The following is an 18,402-nucleotide window of genomic DNA, read 5'->3' as shown; positions in this document are numbered from 1 at the left end:
TAACCTGTTCTATCACTCCGGTACGGCCTGTGGACCCTCCAGGGAAACGTCGTCTGTGGCATTTTGGAGCCATGGACTGGGAGGCCCTCAGGCAGTACTTCTTTGATTTTCCCTGGAATGATTATTGCTTCCATGGCCGGGAGCCATCTGAGTGTGCCTTGCGCATTACGGAGGTTATTCTCTCGGGCATGGAAGCATACATTCTTTTCTCATATCCTTTGACTAACACAAGAAAACCTTGGTTTAATCACGCTTGTTCTAATGCTGTCCGCAACAAGGAGAGGGACTACAAAAGATACCGAAGCCAACCCACCCCTGAATCACATCATCTTTACGTTTCTGCCCGGAATCGTGCTAAGTCTGTTCTTCGCTCTACTAAAAATAATTTCATCCATACTAAATGCTCTCAACTCTCCAACTCGAATTCTTCCCGTTCCTTCTGGCACCTTGCCAAAAATCTTTCTAACAACTTTACCTCATCATCCTTCCCTCCTCTTTTCTACTCTGATGGTTCTGTAGCTATTTCTTCTACTGATAAAGCAGATCTCTTCGCACAGACTTTCTCCTCCAATTCCACCTTAGACGATTCCGGTGCTGTTCCTCCATCACTTCCCCCCTCTGACTTCCTCATGGCTGACATTAAAATTTCTTCAGTTGACACACCACTACTACTGCTACTACACCACCACTACTACTGCTACTACTACCACCACCACTACCACTACTGCTGCCACCACCACTACCACTACTACTGCCACCACCACTACCACTACTACTACTTCTTTGCTATCCTTATCTCATTCTAGTAGTTCAGTTCCTCTTCTAGGAGCTGCTTAGCATGGGCCAACCGGCCTACTGCAGTTATCCTCTCTTCTTATGTATTTTCTGCCATCGCTGGCCTCAGTACTAACAAGGCATATGGGCCTGATGGGGTCCCTCCTGTTGTTCTCAAGAACTGTGCATCTGTGCTTACACCCTGCCTAGGCAAACTCTTTCGCCTTTGTCTGTCAACTTGTACCTTTCCTTCTTGCTGGAAGTTTGCTCTCATTCAGCCAGTCCCAAAGAAGGGTGACCACTCCCAACCCTCCAACTATCGTCCAATTGCTTTAACATCCTGTATCTCAAAAGTTTTCGAGTCAATTCTCAATAGAAAAATTTTAAGGCATCTTTCCTATCACAACCTTCCTTCCGATCGTCAGTATGGGTTCCGTCAGGGACGCTCCACTGGCAATCTTCTCACCTACCTTTCAGACTCCTGGTCATCCTCCTTTCGGGACTTTGGCGAAAGCTTTGCCATTGCACTTGACATCTCAAAGGCTTTCGATCGAGTCTGGCATAAATCTTTAATTTCCAGACTGCCCTCTTACGGTTCCTATCCTTCTATCTGTGCCTTCATCTCTAGCTTCCTTTCTGGTCGTTCTATAGCCGCTGTTGTAGACGGCCATCGTTCTTCTCCTAGATCTATCAACAGTGGTGTTCCTCAGGGCTCTGTCCTATCACCAACTCTCTTCCTTTTATTCATCAATGATCTTCTAATCTGTACATCTAACCCTATCCACTCATACGCTGATGACTCCACCCTTCACCTTTCCATTCGGTTCCCACAACGCCCATCTCAACAGTTACTTCAACAAACAAAAGGGATGAGGCTATGGCACACCTAATGTCTGACTTGGCTCATATCTCTGACTGGGGTAAAAATAATATGGTTGTTTTTAATGCATCTAAGACTCAGTTCTTACACCTATCAACCCGACAAAATCTTCCACAGGTATACCCACTAATGTTTAATAATAATCAGCTTAATCCTGCATCATCCTTGAACATGCTTGGGGTTTCATTTACTTGGGACTTATCTTGGAAAGATCATATTACATCTCTTGTCAAATCTGCTTCCAAGAGATTGGGTGTGCTAAGCCGACTCCGTTCTTTCTTTACCCCTGCAAAATTGTTGACTCTATACAGGGGTTTTATCCGCCCCTGTGTGGAGTACAACTCTCATGTGTGGGGAGGCTTCCCACACACAGCTCTTCTCAATAGGGTGGAGTCAAAGGCTTTTCGTCTCATTAACTCTCCTCCTCTTACTGACTCCCTTCAACCTCTGTCTCATCGCCGCACTGCTGCATCTTCATCTCTTTTCTATCGCTACTTTAATGGTCACTGCTCCTCTGAACTGTCTGCTTGCATTCCTCCACCTCTACGACAGGCGCGTAGCACCCGTCTGGCAGCAAACTCTCATCCCTTTTCTGTCCAGCTCTCTAATGCAAGAGTTAACCGTTACTCCCAGTCTTTCATTTATGCAACAGGTCAGCTCTGGAACTGTCTCCCTCTGTCTGTATTTCCTGCTGCCTATGATCTCCAGTCTTTCAAACGCAGTGTGTCCAGGCATCTCAAAATGATCGGATCTTGAATTTGGCTCTCTATTGTATTTTGTTTTTCTCTTGGAGGGAATTGTACTGTGGGCTCATGGCCTTTGGTTCCTTCTTCCTCGCGTTAAAAAAAAAATAAATAAATCTACTTTCAACTTTTGCACATTTTCCTCTCTTTTCTATCACTGTACCCAGGTATTTGAACTCTCTCACCAATTCCAGTCTCTCTCCATTCACTGTTACATTGCACTGGGAGTCACCTTCTCTCTCAATAACCATCATTTACTCTTTTCTACATTTACTCTCAACGAACGACGCTTACAGACATCAGCAAAACTCTGCACTAGCCTACCAAGTTCTTGTCCAGTACTTGCAAGCAGTACTGTATCATCAGCATACAACAAATCTGAGATATTCCATCCATCACCATTCATTACCAATGCCATCCCTCTCTCCATTACTCGTGTTTTCACTTCTCTCATCACCCCATCCATATATACATTGAACAACCATGGGGACATCACAACCTTGTCGCACGCCCACACTGATCGTGAACCATTCACTTAGAAGCCCATTAACCCTGACACATGCTTCACTACCATCATAAAAACTCTTTACCCTCTACACCATACATGCGCAAAACTTTCCACAATCCTTCTCTGTCCACTTTGTCATATGCTTTTTTCAGATCCATGAATGCCATAAACACCTTATGATCCTTCTCACAAGCCTTCTCTACTATCTCAAATATCTGGTTCACACATCCTCTGCCACTCCTAAAGCCACCCTGTTCATCACTCACTAGGACTTCTGATATCTCTCTTACTTTCTCTATAATAATTCTTCCATATACCTTCCCTACCACACTCAGTAAGCTCATGCCACAATAATTCTTGCACTCACTTCGTTCACCTTTATTTTTGTATAGGGGTACAATCACAGCCTTTTTCCACTCTGCAGGCACTATACACTGTATGTAAAACTTTACGGTCATACTCTTTCCCTCCAAATACAAGCCAATTGCCTTTGTTTGCCTTCATTTTCATTTTTATTTTTGTCCAAACCATTAAAAAAAAGAAATCATTCACTACCTTTTGCATGTTGCTCTGACTTTCTGCCACCAGCCTGCATGATCATATGGCAGTACAATACAGGTTAGTTAATAAGTTCCATATATTTGTGGGGGTCTGATGATTTGCTGGTTAAAAGACCCTTACTGGAGTGAGAACCTTGCATAGATTTCATCTTCAAAATGTAACTGAAGGCTTTTATCACTCACCTTTACCAAGGTGAAGCAATAATGTTTTTGCCCACCTCTGTGTGTGTGTGTGTGTGTGTGTGTAGGTGTCCATTATATCTCATGAATGGCTTGAGCTATCAACATGAAACTTTCAGGGTATCAAGATATGGCCAAAATCTTGAAAGAGATGGAAATAGACAGTTGGGGTCAAGGTCAAGGTCACCAAAATGGATGCCAAAGATCAACTAGTTTTTATCGCCTGCCTTTAGCACTATTATATTTCATAAATGGCTTGAGCTATCACCATGAAACTTTCAGGGTATCAAGATATGGCCAAAATCTTGTATGAGTTCGAAAATGGGCAGTCGGGGTCAAGGTCACCAAAATGGCTGCCAAAGGTCACCTAGTTTTTATCACCCACATTGAGCACCATTATATCTCAAGAACGGCTTGAGCAACCAACATGAAACCTTCAGGGCATCAAGATATGGCCAAAATCTTGGATGAGTTTGAAAATGGGCAGTCGTGGTCATGGTCAAGGTCGTCAAAATGGTTGCCAAAGGGCAACTAGTTTTTATCGTCCATCTTTAGCACCATTACACAGTAATCCCTCCAAGATTCGATGTAACAGAGCCAAAGACATGTCCGGGACTTGATTTTGTCCGGGACTTAGGAAAAATGCCCCTGGATACGTACTTATAGGCCCCAACCCAATCTAACTTTGAAAGCCACCAAAATAACTCACTATCGGACATGCACAGCACCTATTTAAGACCCTATTCACACAAATAAGGGACAAAAACCATAAAATAAATGAAAAGAAGCCAGAGAATGAGAAATTAGAAGTATGGAAAATACCATATTTAGCAGTGTGCAGGGTACTTACAACACATCCATGACAGTCGCGAAGATTAACCCGCCTCCTCTATGGCTCTGAAAGTGGTGAAGGTGCACTTGAAGCACGTACAGTAATCCAGTGTTGCACGCACTTAATCCTTTGCACTGTGAATTATAATCGTTTAACACTGCACATTCTGTTCTTACTTGCGCCATGCCAGTTGTAACATGCTGGTGTTGCACTCTGCACTTAATCCTTTGCACTCTGAATTCTAATTTCTTAACAATGCATAACACTGTAAATTCCCATGTGGTCTAGTGGCGAAGTATTGCAGTTTATTCAATGTTCACCACAAAAGCGAGCATATGGGCAGCCATGGCGAAAAGTATGCAGTCACGATGGTAGGTAGGCGGGAAATGGGGAGGATGTAGGGGTGCTCTAGCGGATGTCGCCGGAACTACGCACTAAAACACAGCTGTTCATCTCCATGCAGCAAATTTAGAGTAGGGATGAACGAATATTGGCTTTTTTTTTTTTGCATTTTGATATTTTTTGGCCATTTTTGGACCCAAGCCCTGGGACTTGGGCTGTCTGAGACTTGGGCATCCAGGTCTTAACCCCTCCGTGGCTGCAGGTCTGGAATTTTCTCTGCACCCCAGGCTGATGCCAGGGCCATTTTCTGAAGTTTCGAAAATTGATTTTTTTTTCCTTGCCATATTGAAGAGAAGGTTCAGACGCACCTAACGGTGCAAATCCCAGCTTCCTAGACCCATTCTGTGGCTTGCAATGGAGCACGAAAGTTGAAGAAATATCAGCTACCGATATCCGCTGCCGTAGTGCAACTTCGCAGGTGTTTTTTTTTTTTTACCCCCCAAAACAATGCGAATGGTGCTGAAACGTTGCACATAAATGAGATATGATGATATCGAATGATTTCAGTACATAATATGTTAGGAATGGCTGGAAAAAAAATTATTATGAATATTTTTTAACCTTTTTGATATATGTTTATGGTAGTTTTGGGTTATTTTTTACGTTAGCGTTGTGCCCATGCTTGGAAAAGGGAGTGAAAGGGTTGAATTTTCAGTCCTAAATGAGAAAATTGACTGTCCCCCAGGGCTAGGCTCTCCACGGGGGATGAAAGTGGAGGGTCGGGTGGATTAGCACCTGGTCAGAGTGGATTTGGAAGAGGGGAGTGGGCTCTCAGACGGATGCTCCCATACCGTGTGCATGGATAAAAATAGAATCGTAATGCAGCTTCAAAACTACAAATAAGTCTAATTATAACGAATAGAGAGAGAATGCAGAAATAAATACATTTACAGATGGAGGAAAGAGTATTTGTTCTGTAATAACACGTTTCACCTTTCTCTATCATTTTACCTTGTTATTTTCACAACGTATGTTGCTGTCTGTCTGTCGTGAGGGTGGGAAAATGTGATATTTTCTGCCTGGATAAGGGAAAAGGGTAAAGCTGTACGTTTCCCAACACTTCAAATGGTCAGAACAAGATAAACTTGGAGTATCGCACGGTAACTGAGCGCAATACACTCAGGTCCTATGCACGATTATATTGCTTTCTACGTGATTCTGCAATGATTGCGAGTAGTTCAGAGTCATAAAAAGGAAAAAAGGACATGGATAACAATACAGGAACACACACTGATACTGGCAAACTGGCAGGGTAGGGTGGAAGGAGCTAAATGTTTGCTGGGGCTAACTTCACACGGTCAAAATACAATAAAATCAGCATATCACATGATTGCCTTGTACAACAGCATTTTCCATACCCTATGCCCGTTCACTTACATTACAAACAGAATCTGCAACCACTACCACTCTATCTAGGGAAAAAGACTGTAATAATCATATAAGGAAGTAGAAGGGGGCTGGCATTTGAGAAATAAATACAGAGCAGAATAATTACTCACCCCAAGTGCATGACGTGAAGACAGATGTCAGTGCAGGTGAACTTTTACCCATCTCTGCCCTCCCCTAGCAGGTCATAAGTTAATAGAGATAACTCATTGTCTGGGGAACACAGTCTTTGTACAAAAATCACTTACAAAACATAATCTACTTTACACAATCTTACACTTCTATACCTTACTTCATAACACTACGCTAAGTACTATACACTATATACACTGCACTCGTCCATACAGTCAGTTCTTTGCAATGGAATGATACTCGGGGAAGCAGGGGGGGCAGAGAGGAACCTGGCATGAGTGGCTCTGCCAGGTGGTCAACTTCCGCTGCCGTGGCCGCCTTTTCGTGGTGATGCAGACGTGGCAGCAGACCTGTGCACTCCTGCAGCCTATGGTGAGACTTTGGCCTTCAGGTGGTGGCAGTAACTTTTTCAAGGTAGTGCTGTGAAGCCTAGTCATTCGCAGCAAGCCTGTTGGGTGCATCCTGCACAACATTTGTATGTCCCCGTGGCATTGACGACTGCGGACTGTATTCCTGAAGGAGTTCATACACCAGGTCATGTATGAACTTATGCATACTGATCGTCTTGCCTCATTTCTGGCAGTAGTAATGCTGTGCATTCAGCATGCAAACATCCACCAAGTGGAAAAAAGTTTCTTACACCACTTGACAGAACATCGAATGTACTCCACACTATCAATCTGCATGTCACTTTTATCAACCAAGCGCATGTTTTGATTGTAGTCCGTGATTGCATTTGGCTTATGAATATGCTCGCCTGTTGCATGGTCTCGTTTCCCTGCATCGAAGAGAGCACCTGTGTGCACAGTTGATAGAATGTGCACATCATGCTTGTCTTGTCAACACAGGACAAGGAGATCTGTGCTACACTGCAACAAAACTGTGCCTCTTTCATGCACATCACCAAACTTTAGCATTCCACGTCTGTTGTAACATACGGTGCCACAGCAATCAATCCCACGTGAAAGCACGTGCATTGCCAATTCAGGTGAGGTGTACCAATTATCCGTGTAAAGGATGTGCCCTCTACCCACATAATTTTCAATCATTTGCTTCACAACTGCACCAGAAATCCCTAGATGATCATTATGCAGAATGTCGGTCGTTGCACCTGTGTAAATAATCATGTCAAGGACAACACCCATATAACAATCACACAGTACAAAGATTTTTATGCCAAAACGATGCCGTTTTGACGGGATGTACTGCCTGAACGATATACAGCCACGGAACAACAACAGCGACTCATCGATCACAAGCTTTTGAAAAGCCCAAAAACGGAGCTGGAATTTGCCTTTGAGGTTTTCCAATCAGCGACTCATCAATCATGAGCTCTTGAAATGCCCCAAAACAGCGTTGGAATTTGTCTTTGAGGTTTTCCCAAACTGTCCTGATCTTAACCCGCGCCGTCCAGCGACGTGAATTAACACAGCAACATTGTAAGGTCCCTAATTTGCACAATTTTCAATTTTCGCAATTGATTTCGCGAGTGATTTTTGGCACATATACACGGGACACCTTCCTCTATTCCTCTACAAGATGCCAAGCAGGAACAATGCCTTATTGCGCATAACCTCTCCCCCCCCCTTGCATGCCATTGTCTTGACAATTCACCTGTTACCAGTGACCTGGCCAATAAAGACATTCAGGGCCAGAGTGATTCCCCAATTGATGACAATGTGGAGGACAAAGTTTAGAGGAAGAAACAGTCAGAAATGATGATCAGGTAATGTGGGAAAAAAAAGGTCATGAATGGTGATGAGTTAGTGAGTGAAACAATGCTTATAATGCCTATATTACTATTTGAAAACCAATATACTCTTGTACTACATATAAATTCGTACCAAGTAAATAAATAAATAAATACTGTTTATGAGTGGATAAAATAGTTACCCTCCCATAGAACTCGTTTTCTTTGGTGCCAGCCTGTTAGAAAACCCAGTCAAGTAAGGAAGTACTCGCACCTAAATCCGGTATTTTAAACCTCAGGTGAGCGATTTCTCTATGAATTTTCGATGTTTCTCACCAAAAGCGGATGTTTGAGCCAAAAAAAAAAGGGTCCAAAAACGTTTGGATGGGGCGGGTTAAGCAAACTGTCTGTTGGGTCCAAGATTGTATTGTCACTGAAATGAAGGAACCTGAGGTTGTTCTGGTACGTGTTCCGTGACATGTACTTGCCGAATACACTGACCCGAGTCAACACATAGGTGATCCAGTAGTCGACAAGCTCATGTTTTTTCATTAACCCCTTAAACGCGGATTGTCGCGTTTGCGGCGCTCGGTGAAAAGGACATAATGGCGGGTCGTCGCGTTTGCGATTCTAGTAAATTTTGAATAACCGCGGGCAAGCAGGCTCCAGCTGGTATTGTCTATCAGTACCACCAACCTCTAGCTACAACTAGCATACTTTACCTTTGTACTACTGACCTCAGTTGTTGCCAAGTATCGCGTTTTCCCCCCGTCCCCCCCCCACCATGGCCCGGCCAGCCTGGCTGTGATACATGGCAGTGCTCTGAGCTCTCAGAACTGTAAATCTGCGCTCTCCTCTCACAAGCAGTTTATGCTACTAGGAAACGCTTGTTTCCCCAGTTGTAACACTAGCTTTTTTTCTCACGGTTTGCCCCTGTTTAGCGTCAGTTTACTGCAGGCTTTCAAAGTGACATTATGGCGAGTTCTAGCTCTTCCCAGTCAGTGCAAGCGGCCGACAGGAACGAGAATAAAGTGGAGGGCGTAAGGCAGAATAAAAAGCGCGCCATGGTGATCTTTTGGGAAGTAATATGATTGAAAATAATGTAGTATACATGTTTTTAGCTGTGAAAATGGAAATGTTTGTTGAGTGACGGGAAGACCGCCGCCACAGTGCATGTCGGCCGTACGCTCCATTGATTTTAGCCGTATTTTCAGTGCTTATTGTACAAATACGGTTTCCTAACTACCTTTACGTTGTAGTATAAAGTTTACTGTGACAAAATGAGGCTGTGGTAGAGGGGAAACCGGGTTGCTGGAGGTGTGAAAGTGAAGATTTGGTTACCCAACTTTGCAAGTCTCCACAAGTCCTTGGGTAGTCCACGAAGGCTCAACACCTGTCTCTGGAGAAAGCTGAATGTAAGTACTATCTGCCATACCAAGTATAATGTTCTATGGTTAATCTCTGATTTTTGGCGAATATTTTCCTACAGGTACTCGGACCGTGATACAACCCCGCCACTCGGGGGGGAACGACTGTACACAACCGCGTTTAAGGGGTTAAGGGCATCAGCATCATCAGTGCCATGAACACATACATGGTGGGCACCGTCACGTCAGTCCAGTGTCGTGTCCTGTAGGTCTTCTCATGTGCCATGTCAGCTGCCGTCTGTGCAAAAAATCTATTAGTTTCGTCACATATTAGCGTCATGAGTTGCAGATCAAAAAATACCAGAAAATAGCTCATGATTGAGCTCGTCGCCATTGGTCCAGTCATGTCCCTGACTCCGGAATTTGTCTCGTCGAAGTCAAACGTCCTGGGTCAAAAGGCCGTCGTCGCTCTCCACCTGTAGGCTGCATGTGAAGGGAAGAGTTGCACTATTCTCCGCTACCTTCCACGCTGTGAGGCAGTCTTGTGCACCTTCCGTCCTTGTTGCTGAACAATCCTGACCCCTGGTTCCGAGGAGGAGGTCCCCGGGGCACAGTGTGGTGGTGAGGAGGCATGGGATGTGCTAAGCAGTGGTGGGGAGGCAAGGGAGGTGCTGGGCAGTGGTGAGGGGATACGGGGAGGTGCTGGACAGTGGTGAGGGGGCACGGGAGGTGCTGGGCAGTGGTGTGGGGGCATGAGAGGTGATGCGAGATGGTGATGGGGCACAAAAGATGCTTGGCAGTGGTGAGGTGGCACGAGAGACAATGCGAGGTGATGCAGTGGTGCCTGTGATGGTGGTGGTAGATGAGGTGGCTCTGGAGGTGGTAGGAGGTGAGGTGGCCCTGGAGGAGGTGGGAGGTGAGGTGGCCCTGGAGGAGGTGGGAGGTGAGGTGGCCCTGGAGGTGGAGGGAGGTGAGGTGGCCCTGGAGGTGGTGGGTGGAGGAGTAGCACGGGCAGTGGTGAAGTGGCTTGTGAAGTGGTAGGAAGTGGTGAGGTGGAGCAAGAGGTTTTGCGGGGTGGTGAGGTTGCAGTGGCGTGATGTGGCAAGGCGATGTGGGCTGAATGCACCCAACCAGTCAACCCCACTTTATCTCAAAGGAGATAAAGTGGGGTTGACTGCTACCATATAATGTATTATCATCCAGCTTAGATTCTGTTCCTAGACCTACTGCCCTAATTTTCATCTCCTTTAGTATAATGTTCCATTATCATTTAGTGATTTGTATGACTTAGTCCAGTGTATCAATCAATCAATCAAAGACAGGGCAAATGCCAAGGGGCACATAGCCTCACTCATCCTCCAACTCCAACCACATGGGTCCCTCTCTGTGACCCTCCAGGCAGCGACTCTTCCCCCTCTACGTATCTTCTGACAGGAGTGATCGACCTGCTCCAGCCATGACTTACATGGCCTTCACCTTGGTCTCCTCCACCCTGGGTTAACTCATTCAGAGATCACCCTGTGAGCAGGATCAGCCTCAGGAAAGCAGGCCATGTGCCAATATAGTTGGAGTTGGCACTGACATATTATGTGGATCACAGGCCTCAATTCAGTCTTATGGAGAAGTCACTCATTACACACCTAGTTGTACCAGCGATATCTCATGATCCTGCAAAGACACTTAGTAACTAAGGAGTCAATTTGCCACTTCAGGTCACTGTTTAGTGTCCATGTCTCACAGCCATAAAGTAAAACAGGGAGCACCAGTGCCCTGAAGATTTGAATTTTCGTCCTTCTACACAAATAAAGATGGTGCCCAATTCCCAAATTGAGTGAATCCACAACCCCATAGGCCACACCAATGCGATAAGAGATCTCACTGTCTGATCTATTGCTGCTATGGACCACACTACCGAGATAAGTGAAACTTTCCAAAACTTCTATATCTGCACCATGTGCTTGGACATATTGAACTGCTTCACCTAGCAAGTCACCAAATGCCTGGACCTTGGTCTTGGCCCAGGAGACCTTTAATCCAAATGGCTTTACATTCTTGTGAAATTCCTCGAGGGCACTCAGTATGATCTCCAGCGACTCCACTAGGATAACTGCAGCATCAGCAAAGTCAAGGACAGTAACACTGAAACTGCCAATTAATATCCGACAGTGACTCACAGCCCAGTCCAGTACCCAATCCATACATGTGTTGAAAAGTGTTAGGGCAAGGACATGTCCCTATCTTACACCAGAACTTACTGGGATGGAGTTGGATGTTCCCCTCCCACACTTGACAGCACTCCTGTGGTGGCATTAAAATATCATAACACACTATATAATGGTTAGAAACATTAATATGCTCTTAATATGTAATACAGAGACTTGAGGAAAGTCATGTAACTTACCTAACTGGGGGGCTTTGTTCCCAAGATACCCTATGATTTTAACCATCTAAGACTGTCACTAAACCTAACATTGGAAGCTCCTAGTTCCTATCAGACCAAACTTAATACCTAACATGTGGTATCCTAAGGAACCTGTGAAAAACCCATTTTAGTAAGAAAACCGAAAGACATGCAGTCATGTGGCAAAGAATTAACACTTTACCACATTACTGTAGGTCTTACAACATTCCAATTCAAATGGGTCTTTCACAGGTTTATTAGAACAGGTTAAGGTAGAAGTTTTAGTCTGACAGGAAGTAGGAGCTTCCAACTTTAGGTGTAGTGGCAATCCTATGTGGGTAGAATCATTGGGGGGCAGAGCACCTCAGCAGGTTAATTTGGGTTAGGTTGGAGAGACTGTCAATAAGCAAACTGCCACACACATTCATGCCGCTTTCTGAAATACCCTAAAATAAGCAAAATGTGTTTGTTCTATATGGGCTAGCCAACTTTTTCTTGTATAAAATCAACAAACAGCTGTTGCACATCGTACGAAAGATACTTTCATTAAGAATGTGTGAATGTATGAAGACAAGTGGAACTGCTGTGAACTTTGCCAGTACCCTATTAATAAACTAAATAAATAGGTTATGTAACAGTCCTGTCTTACATCTTATTAATACTGAAAGCATAACTAAGCTCTTTACACCTAAACACATGCACTATGAACAAAAGGACTTTCCTGTCTTTACCAACACCCTCCTCCACCAAATAAACACAGTGCATTCAGAAAGACCTCATAGTCCACCCTATCGTAGGTCTTCAAATCCATACATGCAACAATCAAAGCTACAACATCGGTGGGCCTTGCATGTATTTCATTTAATTTTCATCACACACGCTCCCATGGCCTCAAAGATAAATAACATTTTTATACAGTCCACAGAAAACATTAAATTTACCCATTGTCCTAAGGAGGAAGTCGTCTTGCAAGTCGACTTCAGTGCTTGGCTATTATTATTTGTATGTTTAAACCTCACTGTAATGTCTCACCTCTCAGACGTCGGCGGACAAAGTAATTTCGAACGAAGTGATCCATTGTGCAGGGCTGAAGATGTCTACACTGACGTTATCCCATCCTGTGCACCTTTTGTTTATCTTAAGGTGACGTTAGACTAGACAGCCTCTCCAGAGGGAGAATTGGGAACTTGTTTATATCGCCACCACTTCCGGATTACAGTTTCTAGATGCTTAAGCCAAATAAGGTATAGGATAACTAATTCCACAAAAATAGCTGATGATATAAGCATTACTAATGGTCATACCGATAAGTTTGATCCGAATGAAGCCCAACAGTGGCGAAATGGCTTCCATGATGAATTATTGCGTCCTCGGCATCGATGACGTCACAAGGACACCCGCGTCATTTGGAACAAACCACGGAAGTTGACGTCTCGAGAAGCGGAAACGTAGCACTTTAAACCATACTGCAGTTTTATCAAGTATCAAAATATTATTCAGATCATGATCATCAAATGTAATTTATAAATAATGTGCAATGACAAACACCCCTTGCGTAATTCTCTTTCCCTTCGGCAGTGGGCAAAGTGATATGCATGTTGCCTATTATTGTTAATGTAATGCTGAGTAGAATTTGGCTCGACTTCTCGTCCCAAATCAACTCAACACGGAGCGGGGTCCTCTTTCGAGACCGCAGCTAGTGCAATGAAGAGAGGCAGGACATAAAAACTTTCGGCAACACCATACACGTGCATTATTTCAGTTAGACACAAGACATTTCAGCAGACATTACATCACAATATAGAGCAATACAAAACCTTATCTAAAATATTGTGTATCTCGCAGGATACTAGCTTCCTAGATATTAATGACAATACAACAAATCTTAGTGCTAGGAGTACAGTAAATACCCGTGCGCGCGGAGAGCGTGAGGGGAGAGGGGGGGGGTTGTGATCTACCAGGAGGGGGGGAAGTAGGGAGACACGGAGAGTGACTTAGAACGGCGAGGGGGAAGTTATGGTAATATTTACTGAGGCCCGACAATAACAAGGGAGTTTAGGTGTTTTCTGTTGGCAAGAATTCTTTGACAATTAATTCTGGTTCTTATTTGGACTTTAAGAGTGGGGGTGAGGAATGGAGAGAGTTTTTAGGGATAGCGTGCGGAACAGGGGAATATAGTTATTACTCGCTGTCCTCGTTGTTTTGGTGACACTAGGTTTCTCTCGGCACAACTTATATATTACACATCTCCCCGGTGGGTTATGTAGACTCGCACTTCCCAACGCGTAACAAAGTCGGAACCCTCGTAAATTCTATTCCACTATATTACTCAGAGCTTAGCCAATAGCACTCCAATAATGTTTTATTCTTTCTTTGGGCTCTAGAGAGAAGTCCTTAGTAAACTCGGGATGACACTCGCACGTATCTTCACTTGAGGTCTCTACCCATATTCTCGCCCGTTAATGGAGCATTATGTCCTGGTTTACCCCAATGGAAATTACATGAAATTACTGCCGCTAGTCTTATTCTAAGAGGAAAGAGTCACACTTAACCTACTTCACAATTATTACAGGATCACTCGTATCTCTCGTGGAGAGAAACACGGTTACCTTAGTGATGATCGGTCGGACTGAGGGCGTCGTCAGGGGTAGGGCGAGCCCGGGAGGGCACGGGGCGACTCGCTAGGGCGTCCTCTCACGTCCGGGGGTTTCCGGACTGGGCTCCGGACTGGGGCCGAAGAGGGCTAGGAACCTCTGGGTCAGGTCCCGGCGTCGCGGGGGCGTGGTGAGGTCTCGCCCGGGTGTCCTGGGGCGGGCCGGAAGAGGCGACGGACTGCGGTCTCCTATGGGCAGGGGCGCCGACAGGGAAGGACTGCGGCAGCGGCTGTCACGGGGGCCCGACAGGTGGGTCTTCTCAAGGGCCTCGCGCAGGGAACAGAGGCCGGGGGAGACAGGGAGGTCTTTCCTCCTTACTATACCCTGGGAGCGACCATCGATCGTCTCCACCGGGGTGCTGAGGGAGCGACCGTGGATCGTCTCTACCTGAGCTTTCAGGGAGCGACCATTGATCGTCTCTTCCTGATTTTTATATGAGCGACCATAGATCGTCTCTATCTTTTTTTATTGGGAGTGACCATTGATCGTCTCTACCAGTGTGCTGAGGGAGCGACCGTTGATCGTCTCTACCTGAGCTTTCAGGGAGCGACCATTGATCGTCTCTTCCTGATTTTTATGTGAGCGACCATAGATCGTCTCTATCTTTTTTTTATGTGAGCGACCATTGATCGTCTCTACCTGGTTTTGAAGGGAGCGACCGTTGATCGTCTCTACCTTGACACTATTAGAGCGACCATAAATCGTCTCTACCTTAGGGGCGCTGCCTGGAGTACAGTTTCTGACTCCACCCCTAGCTAACTCGGTGATTCCGCCACGCGAAGGTAGTGTCTTTCGCCTACGGTGGCGGCGGCGTGGTGGTTGAATGTCACAGGGGTGCACGGCCCGGGCTGACATGCGTCGTTGTTGCCCGGAATGGTGGTGGCTGGTGGCGGCTACCCCGTGGGGTCCGAGTGGGGGTGTCGACGTTTCTCGTGGGCGATCTGCGTTGTTTCTGGTTCGCCTCGTTGTCGGGGATACTATGGTATTCTCCGGAATATTCTGGAGTACCGTATGTGTGTCTGTTAAAGCCACGCATTTCACCACCGTGTTCTTGAAAAAAGTCACGTCCCTGTGGCTGGAGGTGGAACGCTAGAGTGTTGGAGGTGGTGTGAACGGGCTGGAGGTGTCGGAGTGTGTTCTGCCAGGCGACAGTGTAAGAATTTTCCTCCTGTGCTTGGTCATAGGTGAGGAAGAGGGCGGAGAGGGTGGTGGTGTGCTGGAGGATATTTAACAGGTGGTGTGGCCCGCGGAGTCGGTGGTTCTTGGTAAGGGTAGGGGCCCATACGGCCCGCTTAATTCTCATGTTGCTTGGTGTGGCTGTCGGTGTGGTTGGAGGTTGAATGCTGGATAGAGTGGGTGAAGGCTGAGTTTTGTGTCACGGTAATGCGGCGTTGAGTCTCTGGGAAGTACAGGTAGGAGGGATTTGGGCCTGATGTAGCTTGACGGTGTGTGTGTATCGGGTGGGTGGGCATAAGAGTCGGCCAGAGGGGGTGGTGGTGGTGGTGGTTCTGAGGGTGGGTGTGGGTGGGGAAGCAGGCGTGCGGGGTCGGTTAGCGCGGGCCGTCGCGCGCGTTGGGGACGCGGAAGAAGGTGAGAGCGTCGGAGTGGGCGTGCGTGGGTGTGGAGGGGAGAGGGCGGTGGTAGTGGGTTGTCCTGCGGGGGTGGCGGGGTGGGCGGGGCACGTGGGCTTGGGTGGAAAGGGTGAGGCGGCGGAGAGAAAGGGTGAGGGTGAGCGAGGCGTGGCGGGTGAGATGTCAGGTGTGGTGCAGGGGGTGGTGGAGGCGGTGGAGGCTGAGGTGGTAGGGGAGGTGGAGGGGGATGACGAGGAGGAACCATCGCACTCGTATGTGGAAGTGACAGGCGGTGCGGGAGCAGGGGGGGTGGGGTTGTGAGGTCGGTAGTGGTGGTGAGGTGATGGCGGTGGGTGGCGCGGGGTGGGAGGTGGTAGACGGGGGGAGGTGGTTTTAGGAAGTAGGTTAGGGGAAGATGTGGAGAGGGTCCTAGGAGGCCTGTGAAGAGGGAGGCCGGTTTTGTGTTGCGGGAGTATAGTGGTGTGTGGGGTGGGAAGGGATTAGAACTAGGGGCAGGAATAGGGAAGGTAGAACAGAAGAAGAGATAGTGAGAGGGGGGCAAAAGGAAAGATAACGTTCTCCCCTGTCGTAGACTGGGGGAGAGGTGAGGTGGCCCCCGCCATTACGGTGGGATGCGGGGGCAGGGGGGCGCTTTTTGTTTTTCCCTTTTTGTTTTTCTTCCCCTGGGGCTTAGAGGAAATTTGCGTAAGGTGGGGAGGTTTGCAAGCGCCCTCGTGTCATTTGGCTGCACTGGGCAGCTTCTAGCTCTTTTCACGGATGTCGTGGATCGGACGTCCGTGGTAGCACGGAGAAAATTCCCACGGGTTGATGGTGATGAGGTCAACGGGGAATTGATTTATTTCGCTGATGCGTTGAGGGGTGGCATGGACGGCTATAAGGCGCCTCATTAAACTGATATCTTTATCCATGTCTCCTGTTGGATCATGGATAGTGAAGTGTTGTCTTACAACACTTGGAAGTACTCTGAGCAGAGTATTAAATGTGTGTTGATCCGGGTTTCTTCATCTGCCTCCGGGTAGGCAGCAGTAACCAGGTGTCTTGCCTGTAACAGGGGTATTATCTAAATCCCCGTCATAAAAGTAAAACTATCCAATTTGGATGAAGAGCCACCACTTTCCCTAATGATGGGGTGATGGCTTGGACTGCGAACTTGGTAAAGTTCTACCAGGTGAGTTCTGGGACAATTTTTGGCGCAATGTTAGCTGCGAAAGCTTTTACCCAGAAGTAGTGGAAGTGTGACTGCAATTTTTTGTTGGTCATTATCGAAGCCAATATCCAATAAGGGTTTAACTATTGCAAGATATGTATGTATGTCATACTGGTCAGGGTCAAACTTGGATAACTGGACGTGCGGTTTAGTTGCCATTTTTCCAAATATTTCCTGTTTACCTCTCTTCTACGCTCGGATCTAGAACCACCGCTGGCCACCAGTGTAATGCTGAGTAGAATTTGGCTCGACTTCTCGTCCCAAATCAACTCAACACGGAGCGGGGTCCTCTTTCGAGACCGCAGCTAGTGCAATGAAAAGAGGCAGGACATAAAAACTTTCGGCAACACCATACACGTGTATTATTTCAGTTAGACACAAGACATTTCAGCAGACATTACATCACAATATAGAGCAATACAAAACCTTATCTAAAATATTGTGTATCTCGCAGGATACTAGCTTCCTAGATATTAATGACAATACAACAAATCTTAGTGCTAGGAGTACAGTAAATACCCGTGCGCGCGGAGAGCGTGAGGGGAGAGGGGGGGGGGTTGATCTACCAGGAGGGGGGGAAGTAGGGAGACACGGAGAGTGACTTAGAACGGCGAGGGGGAAGTTATGGTAATATTTACTGAGGCCCGACATTAACAAGGGAGTTTAGGTGTTTTCTGTTGGCAAGAATTCTTTGACAATTAATTCTGGTTCTTATTTGGACTTTAAGAGCGGGGGTGAGGAATGGAGAGAGTTTTTAGGGATAGCGTGCGGAACAGGGGAATATAGTTATTACTCGCTGTCCTCGTTGTTTTGGTCAGGACCCATTTACATATAGGGTCTTCTCACACCTTTCTACTACGCAGATTTACTGACGTCACGCTTGAGACAGGGCACTCCCCCCATTTCTCCCCACCCACCATCTCCCTTGGGACCTCAGAGGGAGGCCTCAAGTCGCGGTGAGGTGCAGCTGTCTGTCATCCTCCATACCCACCCCTCCCACACACAACTCTGTTCCCCACACACATTTCCTCAATTCAAATGATTGTTTAACTTCTCCCTTCTCATATTTAAAGGTACATGATTTACAAATAAAC

General features: G+C 46.4%; 1 protein-coding gene across 1 annotated transcript in view; it reads right to left on the bottom strand.

The window, feature by feature from the left end:
- Nucleotides 1-12,999, bottom strand: part of LOC145416882 (RING finger protein 145-like) — a 150,607-nt gene extending 137,608 nt beyond the window's left edge. Inside the window, exon 1 of the mRNA XM_080285748.1 lies at nt 12,888-12,999. Coding sequence (XP_080141874.1) covers nt 12,888-12,933 — 46 coding nt within the window. The 5' untranslated portion in view covers nt 12,934-12,999. The remainder of the gene's footprint in view (nt 1-12,887) is intronic.
- Between the last annotated feature and the right edge of the window lie 5,403 nt (nt 13,000-18,402).

This window comes from Coenobita brevimanus, chromosome 108, assembly GCF_032717465.1.
Source record: "Coenobita brevimanus isolate Jiangsu-jjx chromosome 108, ASM3271746v2, whole genome shotgun sequence".
In the NCBI taxonomy this organism is placed as follows: domain Eukaryota; kingdom Metazoa; phylum Arthropoda; class Malacostraca; order Decapoda; family Coenobitidae; genus Coenobita; species Coenobita brevimanus.
This window is presented reverse-complemented; position numbering and strand designations above follow the sequence as displayed.